Below are 11,275 nucleotides of genomic sequence, written 5' to 3'. Positions count from 1 at the left end.
GACACAGGCTTGGTCCCAGTCTGGTCTTTTGAGGGAACAAGAGGGAACATGGTGAGGTCATTCACAATCACTGCCTTTGCTGCACCTAATGCAGCACCACCAGTAAGAACTCAGTAAAAGGAGCCAGAGCACACCCGGGGCACATTTGGTAAAAGCCATTCATTTGGGTCAAATGATATAAGCAAATGTGTATGTCAAAGTCATGACTCTGACTTAAGCATCATCTATCACTTAATTCTGTGACACTGGGCTCTTCTCAGTTCCAGACACTTCCAGGAAAGAGGTTGCATGATGCCTAAAACTTCAGCCTTTCATTTTCTCTACTGTATTTTAAGGCTCTTACAAAGAGACAGGAAGTTTCAACGAGCCAAATAGATGAGTTAACTTACTGCCACTTGTGTATCAAGGATTTCAAAAACACCACTAGAGCATGACAACATCCTGAATCATTTGGTTTTGATCTTGGACTAAGTTTATGTGATGCGAGGTATTGGTCCCTGCTGGTAGGTGAACACCAAACCCCCTCATGCAGGTACAAACACTCTCATCTGCTCCATATCAGACAAGGATTTCTGAGAGGTCCTGAACAGTCTGCTTAAAAGTAACTTACCTTTAAACAAGAGTACACTTTTTTAGAAGTTTCATTTCCCCAAACTCTGGTATTTCACACCTGCAGTAAGATGTGATAAAAAGCAAAGTGGAGAAAAACACGCTTGTTTTGGATACATAACTGTTATATTTTACTCATGACTTCATCAAAGCAGTGAAGAAAAGACAAAAATCTCAGAAGAGCTTCTTTCACACAGACTCTCACCATCCCTTTTCGCAGCAACTGTGCAGGCAAGGAAAATGTGTGACTCCGTATTTATTTATTTTAGTTGTGCTCAGAGTTTTACAGGTAGCATCTTCCCTTTAGACCTTCTCAACAGAAATATAAAAAAGTTTGAAGCCATTTCCCCATTTCCCCCCACTCATCTCCAAAAATCAACTGGGTCAAATGCAGAAACATCTTTTGTTAACAGAGTGGTGAGTTTGGCTTACCCCAGTCTAGGGCTGGGCTTCCTGCTATGGCACAGACCTATTAGTTTGTAACTTAGAAAACCCAGTCTCAGAGTCCTGTAACTCCCACCTACTCAACAGGAAACAAATATCTTCTCTAGCAGTGACAGGGACACTCCTGGTGGCTGACACCATGCAGGGGAAACGCTTCCTGCAGCTTGAGTGAGCCGGACCTTCTGCAGAAACTGGGCACCCAATGTGTCTTCATGGGATGGAGAGGAGGCAGGGAACAAACTCTTCAAGGCAGAACAGACTCTTCAAGTAAGTACTGCACGTCCTGGTGGACGCGCCTGTCTTGGCAGACGGCTGTGGCATGAGGCACTTCGGTCATGGCTGTAGAGAACTGTCCCAGTTCCATCAACAGAATCACAGGTAAATGCGTTCTCTTTCCTGTGAGAAGTCCCTGAGTTGCAGATCTAAAGGATCTTCCCCCCAAACACACCTTGGTGTCACTAGACCACTGGAAGAAGGAGCTGAGCCAGGTCAGTAGCCCGCAGGGAAGCCGCCTTTCCGTGAGTCGGAGGCCGCAGCCCACCCGCGCTCTGTCCTCAGGATGGCCTGGACCACGGCGCCGCCGCTCACCCGCGACGTCTCGTGTCTCCTCTGCTGCAGCTGCTGCTCCACGCCCTGCAATGCACAGCCGGGTCAGCACAGCACACACTGCACTGCTGCAGGCCGGGACCTGCACCCTGCCTCCTCTGCTGCAGCTCTATGCCCTGCAATGCACAGCCGGGTCAGCACAGCACACACTGCACTGCTGCAGGCTGGGACCTGCATCCCCCAGGTGTTCAGGGCCTGTGTCAGACAGGGCTAAATCTACAATGCTGCTCCTCCTCTTCCCTTTGCTTTCTAGGGTGCCCTACTTTTGAAGAAGTGGGATTCAGAGGATTTTATATTTGTGGTGTTCAGTGTGGGTTACCAATACTATTCTTGGTCACAGATATTCACACACTAACAGTCAGGACTGATGGATCCTGTTTGGTAGTGGTGGAAAACACAGGACTTGTAGAGGGCAGGGCATCCTCCCCAGTGCTGGCAGATATCTCAGCTGTTACCTTCATAAGAAGCTTATTAACAGAGGAACTTCTGCAGAGTTTGATAAGAAAACTGCATTATGTAGGACTGTTTTCCCAAATACAGAGGCAACAGAGATATGAGGTATGTACAAAGAGGCAGATACAGAGGCATGAGGTATGTACAAAGCCTGTACCTGTCCCAGGCCTCTGGGACATGCAGTTTCTCAGGGTGAATGAAGCTGCCAGCTCAGATGAAAGGTCTGGAGAGAAGGCAGGCCTTGCCATCAGCTCTCCAACTGACAGTACTGTGCTGACATCTCTACTGTGAATACACTTTCAAGTCTGCTCCCAGGTCCCTCTGGGCATCTCCCCTTGCTAGCTCTGGGCCAAGCCTTCCAGACTGATCACAAGGTTACACAACAGGACAAGAGTTCCCTGAGACTGACTGGATTTAGTCTGCTGGGTGGTCTGGGCCCTGATGTGGTTTGCTGTTTTGCAAGTCCTTTGTGCCAAACATCACTGCAAGCAGGTGCTCAGTTCCAGACACAAGTCACTCTTCAATGCACTGGCTTCACACCTGTGTGACTGAGACTAAAGGTACACTTTGAACAGCTTATTGTGACCCAGCACTAGACCTGTACCAGCTTCACTACTGCTCACCCAGGAACATTTGGCCAAACCTGAAGATTTTCCACAGTGCTTGCCTTCCCAGCACTAGGAACCCATCCCATAGGAGTTCATGTGAAGACCAACCTCCTCTATTTGCTGCTCAAGCTCCGTGATATTGGGAAAGAGCTGATCGTGAATCCTGGGCTCCTCCACTGCCTTCTTCACATCGTAACCAAACCAGATGGAATTCATGATTGTCTGTGAGAAGCAAAAAGCCTTAATGTTAATTACTTGTCTTCAAAGAAGTCTGACCCTTGGAGCCACACAGGCAGAGAGGCCTCAAGGATAAGCACACAAAAGGCACCATTTCTGGTTTACATGGCTTTCATGGTTCTTCTCTTGGCTAAGTAAACACAGGTACATTGCAGCTTGTACATGCTTAGGAGGATTCCCACACAAAGAAACCATGAGTGGCTAAAATTAACACAGCAAAAGGACCAGATCCCTAAGCTATGGTGGCTGGATTTATGCTGCTGTAACTAAGCACACAACAGTCACCTCAACAAACACACTCATAGCTTCCTGCTATTGTACAAGCAGGTCCCTTGGGCCTGGCTCATCTCTGCAGGATTGAACTGCAGGCTGGAGCTGCTGGGAAGTGAGAGCATTCTCAGAGTCCAGGGCTTAGGAAGTTGCTTGTAGTGGTTTTTACAGACTTCTCCTGTATCTCAGTCAGAAAGCCAGATCCATCCTGGCGCTGCTGGCACAGGGGACAGTCACTGCTGCAGTCACTCTGGGGTGGTTTGAGTGGCTGCCACAGCAGCTCACAGAGGCCCTGCCTGTCAGGCCTGACACTGTGCCTGAGCTGAGCTCTTATTTAGCTTCCCTGTGTGACTTTGATCCAAAGTTTGGGATGTTGGATGGGAACAACTCTAAACAAAATAGGCTCATGGAGGTCCAGAGAACAGAACTCAAAGCAAATCTTGTGCAAGTGGTAAGAACAACTTGCCAGAGAAGATGTCACTAAAGGAGGCACTGGAGTCACTAAAGGAGGCAATTTAACAGCAGACCTTCTGTAGCCCTGGCAGGAGTTGGTGTTGGAGGCCTGGCCCTCAGAATGCCAGGCAGGAACCTCCTTTCCAAGCCCCTGGCCCCCAGCAGAGAGTCACAGCCATGATCCTGTCACAGGTGCAGACAGGAGTTCCCCCAAATGCTGCCTGTCCCATTTTGCCTCGTGTTGTCCCCCATTTGCCCCGACCACCACGTACCAGTGCTGTTGCTGTAGTTATTTTTGTTCCTCCAGAAGCACCAACCACCATCTTCACCTTTTTATTTTTATCCACCAAAATGGAGGGGCACATAGAGGACATTGGCTGTTTACCTGTGGGCACACAGATGCAACACAGAGCTCAGCTTTCTACCTGCAGCCCACAAACTTCCAGCTCTTGCTCCATGTCTAAACCAGAGCCTCAGTGTCCACCTTCCCAACTCAGCTCCTGCTCAGTCCTTGGGGATCCCACCATCCCCTGCACCCCTCTCCTCTGCAGATTCCAGACCTGTCCCATGGCACAGATGCTGCAGTGTGAGCATGCACAACACAGCCAAAAGACTGAATCAGGAAGGTAGTTTACAGCTACCTGGAGCTATGAAATTTGCTGGAGAAGGAGGGATCCCAAATCCATTGATTATGTAAGGTGAGCTGAAGTCATCCATTTCATCATTAAATATGATTCCGCTCACGTTGGATCGTACATCAGAGCCAAAGCTGGAGAAAACAAATTGTCAAAGTCAGGTCAAAACCACAGCACATCTAGGCAGAGCTTCACTGAATTTACTGCAATGTGAAACCTGGGATTTGATTGGAGTAACGCTCCACTCCTTCCCATTGTAAAGGACTTTGTGTCACCCCTAGGGGGGAAGGAAGCTGTTAATACCGTGAGTACACACAGAGGAAAGGCAGCCCAGAGCCCTTCCTACAGCTCCCCTGAGAGAACCCCATGGGGAAAACCAGCACAGCACCTCAGTACAACTATTGCCCCTTGCAGGTGGGCAGTACTGCACTCTGTTCAGAGGCAGCACAGCTCAGATGTTGGCACATTTGGGAACGACTGGGGGTTTGCTTAGATGTGTCAAGCTGAAGACATTTTCTATAGATAAAAATAAGTGCATGCCCTGGCTCCAGGCCATATGTGTGATAGTTATTTCTGACAGCACTCACAGCCAAATATTGAGCTTCCAGGCCAGCTGGATCAACTCAAATTCCTCCCAAAAGCCTGGGAAATCAAACCCAGCAGCAATAGCTCTGCTTATGAGAAGATCCAGATGAGTGCATGTTGTGGTGGAATTCAGCATGAGAGAGGACACATCTCGTCCTCTGACACCAGCAGAGGCCTCAGGGTTGAGCACTGACCTGCAAGCTCAGCAGAAGTGCCCATCAGCAGCACTGCTGACCCCTGCCCCAGCCCAGAGGTGACAGCTCAGTGGTGCTCGATACCAACCCCAGAACCAGCACTAGGAAGATGGCAAAGGCCGACAGGGAAGGAATGTCTGAGCTCATACTATTGGTTGATGGTGCTGGTGGCGGACACAGCACTGCCATCATCAGCCACAATGGAGATGTGGGATGTACCGGCATTGTCTCCAGTGTAATACACGGGCTCATAGTAGTCAACGGGATGGGAGGTGTTGTCTGTGATTTTCCTCCGCAGACTATCCGCAAAGAACTCGGATGTCATGTTTCTGATCGCCTGTCAGAGAAATCCAGTGCAGTTACTCAGCAGATTTAGAGACATGTAGCTGTGAGGCTGATACCCAATATACTTCAGATCACAGAACAGTGGCAAATCCCAGCAGTGAGGCTGCAGTTTTCCCTCAGGGGCCTTCCTTCTTGGAAGATGGACATTGTACCGAAAGATAATTTTAAGCTGTCACAGGAGCAGCTGTTACAGTCACCCCCTTGTGCAGAAGTTAATCAGCATCCACTATTGCAGTGCTATGGAAAGCTGCCTCCACACTGCTGTGAGGCAAGCAGGGCTACACTTCCTTCAGGGACAAGAGGAATGGGATCAGATGGAGAGGACAAGGACAAGGCAAGGTCTGACCAGAGCTCTGTAAGTTGAAAATCTCTGTTCATCAAGCTGGGCTGGACTCAGAGTCTCCTGCTTTTGCAGGCACAGAAGTAAAGCACAAAGTGCAAAGTTGAGACAAGCAGTGTCACCCCTTCCAACCTCTTGCTCCATTTTACTACAGGCAGGACTCTGGTTAGAGAGCCACAAGGATGATGGGAATACAGTGAATAAGGCTTCAAACACTATAAAACCAGGCAGGGTTAGACCTAAATGCACTCCATCTCTCCTGGTGAATTGAGGAGTTTGCTTTTCCTTACAGCAGGAAGGTTGCCTCCATTTCTAGCCCTCCCAGCTCAGCCATGAGCCACACAGGACACTGTTTTTTTTACTCAGAGCTGTTTCAGTGCCCAGCAAGTGGCACAGAGAGGAGTCACCCAAAAACTTTAAGCCACGTTCCAGTCAACTTTAGTGTTGCAGAAAGGTTTTTTCCTCTGTACCTCTGTAATGTTGACAAATTTTGGGTCTCCCAGCAAAGTCCTCTTGGCGTAGGCAAAGCGAAACGCCTCCACGATGCGGTGGTAGGTCAGACCTTTCTCCTCCACAGTTTTGACGCTGGCAGCAGAGAAATTATACCCTGGCAACAGAGGATAAACGAGTGTGGACACAAAGCACGGGGGTCAATGGATCCCTAAGGCACCTGTGTTGAAGCCCAGTCTCTACAGAGATGCAGTCTCTGGACTCTCCTGATCTCCACGTGGAGAACTCAGGAGCTCTGGTAGTTTTGAGCACTGTGGGAGTCACCAGCAGAATTTGTACTTGCAGAGGTGTTTTCCAAAGAAGCCTCAAGTACGTGCTAGGGTCCACCCACACAACTATCAGGGAAGCTCCCCTATCAGGAAAATATTTTTCCTCTTGCACCTGTATTTCAGGTAGGAAGGCAACATCCCTGAGTTTACAGCAGAAGAGGAATGTTTCTGCATCTCTGATCTCCCCTGGGCTCTCAGACTTCTCACCTGCTGGAGGGCTAGCAGGGAGGCCTTGCTCCCCCAAAAAAGGTGATTGGAGCTCTCCCAGCTCCTGCAGCCTCTAGGGCACTGCTCTGAGGCACTCTCACCTTTCAATATGTTGAAAATGAGGGCCAGAACTGGGCCACTGAGGGGGGCACTGGGTGTGTAGAGGGTGAACTCCCCGAGTTTGATCTCTATGGGGTCCTCGATCACTGTGGCATTGTAGTCCCGCAGGTCTTCCAATGTGACAATTCCCCCTGCAGAGAGAAGGAAACGAGAGATGTGAGTTTATGTGATCTCTGGTGGGAAGAGGAGGTCATACTCCATCACCACGAATCACAGCAAGGAGTGGAGGGAACGTGGACAAATCCAAAAAGCAACAAGGTGAAAAAAGGAAAGGTGTGTGCTCACGAGATTTACTCCTTGATAGATCCATGTGAGGCTCAGATAGTCTCAGCACGAAATCAGGCTGATTTACAGCAGCCAGAACTCTGGTGATCCATCTTTTTTTACAAAGGACACCAGTGTCAGGCTGCAAAATGTCCTTAAGAATTGTGTTTACAGGAGGAAGATGCAGTTTTGGGTGCAGATGTTTTGTGGCACTCCACAAACAGAACAATTTGAGTGCTCCATCACCTTTCTTACCCGAAGGGGGAAGACATTAAGTAATTATCCACCACAAATAAAGCCAGTAAATTACTCACGGGAAGTTCACCAAGCTGGCCAGTGCCGGCTGGTGAGGATAGGATACTGCCACCATCTAGTGGCACCAAGAGATCAAACAGCTCAGAGTTCACAGGAACAGCACGTATGCGATTTTAGGTACAAACTCGTTGGATTTAAGCTCTGTGAACAGCCTGTATCTACTCAGCTACAGCCAGAACTGCACAGACTTGGGAGGGCTCTGTGGTACAGAAATGCACAGTGAACACTCTCCATTTCTGAGTTTCAAACACATCTGTTAAAGTGCTTCTTTTGGGTGTCCTGTTGCCACAGATCTCAGAGGCAGCATTTCAGGGTTGACCTCTCCCCAAGGCTTCTGCAGGTCGCTGGCTCTGAGCAGTGTGGTCACTCCTGCTGCTTGGGACAGCTGTCCTGGCTCTCACCTGCTTTCTGGATGTCAGCAATGATCTGCTCTGCCAGGCTTCCTGTGTAAAAGGCATCTGCTCCTTCTGTGGCTATAGTCTCATAGGTGCTGGCTAGTTTGGGCATCTTGATGGTTTCACCCTCTTGCAGAATTTTCCCTCCTTTGCAGAACACTTCACTAACAGAGAAAGGAGATTAAGATCAGGTCTGAGAGACAGGTTCAAAACTATGTGTATCTGTGGCAGCTGAACCAGCATGAGTGTTCATGCTGGATGCTTCTTGGAGAGAAGAGAAACTGCCTGAGCCACGGCCCAGGGGTCCTCAAATCTTGGCACTGGGACACAAAATTGAAGAGGGTTTTCTGACCTGCAATTCCACATGCTCAGTTTGCTCAAGGGAGCTTGCAGCAGGGATTTTCACCATGGCACCAACCTCCCTGCCCACCCAAGGGGCCAGCAAGTGCCTCAAGATGCACAGGAGGGGCCACAGTCCTTGAACTCAGCAGTTCAGTTCAGAGCACAGTCTATTAAGCTATGAGGTTCAAAGCTTCCACGAAATCCAGAAATGTTTCATTCCCTGTTTGTTAGATCACTCTAAGGTAGATTGTTCCCTCTCTAGCTCCCTCGTGATAGATCATGACTGTGCTGCCATGGACCTGCCAGATGGAAGGGCAGGAGAGAGGCCAGGATGTGCATTCCCAATTGGATAGGAAACAAAACTGCAGCTGGCAGATATTATAAGGAAAAGAGAAAATTAAGCATGATCTCCAGCAGGGCTGGACATAAACACTAAGGGTTTGTGTGTAAGAAGTGGAGGAGTATTTAAAACCCTTCATGCTCCAAGTCTTTGCCACAAGTGGATGGTCAGAGGCACTGCTCGAGGAAGGCTGATTGCAGAGTAAGAGATGATCCAAATTCCCACTGCCTGACAACAGATGAGATGCTCAAGGAGACTGCAATTACAGGTAAGATCAGCTTGGTGCACTTAGAGCATGAGGAAAAGCTGGGGATTCAGAAAATACATTGCCATTGGGCAGACTGATCCCAGCACATACTCTAATTCCAACTTTGCTCAGACAAATTGACTTCAGGAGTAGAATTTCCCTCCCTTTAAAGGTCAGGACTGAACATTCCCCATGATTTAGCACCTTTAGGCGTCTGCAGTGACAGGCACAGTGAGTGTGGTTACTGCAGGGGAGGCACACTCCTCACCAATGCTGCAGGACACAAACACAGGGACTTTGCAGATTGGATGCAGCCACCCCAAATTTCTCTGCATAGAACAGCAACTGCTCTACCTACCACAGCAAGGGATTGCTTTCAATCGCCTCCTCTTTTGATTTGATGGCTGCAGCAAGGCCTTTCCCAATAGGGAATCCTTCTCTTGCCAGCCTGACACTGGGCATGAACAGCTCTTTCCATGGTAGTTTGCCATGACGGTTGTGAGCCAGCTCATAGCCACGGATTTCTCCTGGAACAGCAATGGACAGTCCCCCTGGAGCAGAAAAGGAACGTGTTAGATCTTCCACAGCAAGAAAAGGAAGTGCTTGATGGAGCAGGAGGTAGGGCAGGCATCTCTGTCAGCCCTGGTTTAAGGCAGGGCTTGTGTGACCAGCTCAGCTTGTGAGAATTAACAGATTAACAGAATAATTTGGCCCAACATTTGTGCCTATGTATTCTGAACTGCTGAAACCCCTCTGTCCTCTTGCTGGTAACTGCAGTATTAGGGTCATTTCCCTCAGGAGGCTCTGCACCAGAGCAAAGCTGCTCAGAACACAGAAGCTATCACAGTGAGAGGACACAGACTGTCACAAACTTAAGCCAAAAACTTTTTTGCAGCATTGTAACTACAACTGGCACAGATTGATTCCACACCACAGTGATGCAGTAGTTTGCTTCAATCCTGTTTTCACTTGCATCTCCCAGAAGTTCAACACACTGCTCAAACCCCCTCAAAGGTGCTGGTCCTTCTTCCTCAGAAGAGTGAAGAGAACTAGTTGGTATTTCTTTCTATTTCTTATTAGAAAATACTTTCCTGAAAGGAACTTCTCTGGGGGCCTCAAGCCATTAGTTGGCCACCACAAAAAGTAATTTAGGGAGGACACCTGAACTGACAAAACCCAAGGTGATCCACACAAAGATTTTTTCAAAGAGGTGGAAGGGAAAGATGGCACATGTGGAACAGGTCATACTCAGTGCTTTGCATTCACCTGCTTTTTCATGAAGTGAAAAGCAGAAAGTGATGGGGTCCCTAGCTAGTTTAAAGAGCATTGTTTTTAGCTTGTCAGGCCAGAGTTTGCAAATTGTGTAAGAGAATATTTCCAGCATGTTTCTAGGTGAGAAATCCTGCACACAGGCAAGAACCTAACCATAAGAAATGTTCTGAATGTAGACATGCCAGTAGCAGTGAGTGCTGGTCCCCCAAAGCCTTTGCCATACCTTTCAGAGAGAGCTGTGTGTTGTTCCCAAACATGTCCTCCGATGCGTATTTTGGAGCCACTTCTCTTGCATTAATGATTTCCACTTTTCCTTTAATGACAGAGCAAGGAAGATGATGTTTAACTCTGGACTCAGCACAAAGGCATGATCTCTGCTGAAGGACTCTGATCAACATCAGCCAGTTTCTTGGCAATTATTTTGAGGACATTCCCCCAGAGGCTGTGAGCATCAGTTGTTTACCTTCTCTCAGGTAGGATAAATCACCTGCCTTAGATAAAGTTCTCCAGCTGTTCCAGCTGTGTGTGGCCCTGTCCCTTACCTGAGCTGCTGTAGATGGTGAAGAAGAGGCCTCCTCCAATGCCCATGCTGTGAGCATTCATGAGTCCCACACAAAGCAGGGCTGCAATCGCAGCATCCACCGCTGATCCTCCTCGTTTGAGGATGTCCCTGTGCAGCAGAAGGTGACATGTGACAGTGTCTCACTCCCTGTGAGCAGTGCCTGTACCATGGCAGAGCAGCTATGATGGATTCTCTGAGGCACATTTGCCCACACCCAGTCTATGTGCTCCTCAGGAACAGGAAGTTTTGAGCTTCTGTCACCAGACAGAATAGAACCTTAATGTTCAGTGTGCAGACCAGATCAGCTCTCATTAGAGACACATCCAAGCCAGTCTGAAAACAGTGAGATGTGACAGAGTACATGTGGGGACAGACATTCCACACACATTCATTACACTGCCATAAGAAATGACAGTTTTCTGAGGAGCCTTAAATCTGCAGCACTCGAGACTAAAACGGGAGGATATCTCAATAAATGTTTTTCTAAAGGAGCTAGAAAGAAAATTCTTGTTCTCATTGCTCATGGATCCAAGGAATCTTTGTCTGCTATGTTGTCCGTGAGCAACTGCAGTAAAGCTGGTCAAGTATAGTAAAAGCCTGGGGTTTATCAGGATCTCCTCTTTCTACAGGGAGATTAAGGATTGACTATCCAT

The 11,275-nt window shown here is 48.4% G+C and overlaps 1 protein-coding gene across 4 annotated transcripts in view; it reads right to left on the bottom strand.

Annotated features, from left to right (window-relative positions):
• Positions 1 to 850: 850 nt before the first annotated feature.
• GGT1 (gamma-glutamyltransferase 1) overlaps positions 851 to 11,275 on the bottom strand; it is a 29,544-nt gene continuing 19,119 nt past the window's right edge. For all 4 annotated transcript variants that reach the window (XM_088175885.1, XM_014894716.2, XM_088175886.1 and 1 more), the window contains 11 exons: positions 10,603 to 10,730; positions 10,284 to 10,373; positions 9,147 to 9,339; positions 7,866 to 8,023; positions 6,867 to 7,016; positions 6,250 to 6,386; positions 5,244 to 5,431; positions 4,322 to 4,449; positions 3,953 to 4,065; positions 2,829 to 2,942; positions 851 to 1,686 (listed from right to left, as the gene is read on the bottom strand). In XM_088175885.1, coding sequence (XP_088032011.1) covers positions 1,543 to 1,686; positions 2,829 to 2,942; positions 3,953 to 4,065; positions 4,322 to 4,449; positions 5,244 to 5,431; positions 6,250 to 6,386; positions 6,867 to 7,016; positions 7,866 to 8,023; positions 9,147 to 9,339; positions 10,284 to 10,373; positions 10,603 to 10,730 — 1,543 coding nt within the window. In that variant the 3' untranslated portion in view covers positions 851 to 1,542. The remainder of the gene's footprint in view (positions 1,687 to 2,828; positions 2,943 to 3,952; positions 4,066 to 4,321; positions 4,450 to 5,243; positions 5,432 to 6,249; positions 6,387 to 6,866; positions 7,017 to 7,865; positions 8,024 to 9,146; positions 9,340 to 10,283; positions 10,374 to 10,602; positions 10,731 to 11,275) is intronic.

This window comes from Sturnus vulgaris, chromosome 19 (assembly GCF_052056855.1).
Source record: "Sturnus vulgaris isolate bStuVul1 chromosome 19, bStuVul1.hap1, whole genome shotgun sequence".
NCBI classification, from domain to species: domain Eukaryota; kingdom Metazoa; phylum Chordata; class Aves; order Passeriformes; family Sturnidae; genus Sturnus; species Sturnus vulgaris.
Note: the sequence above shows the minus strand (reverse complement) of the source record. Positions and strands in the feature narration are given on the sequence as shown.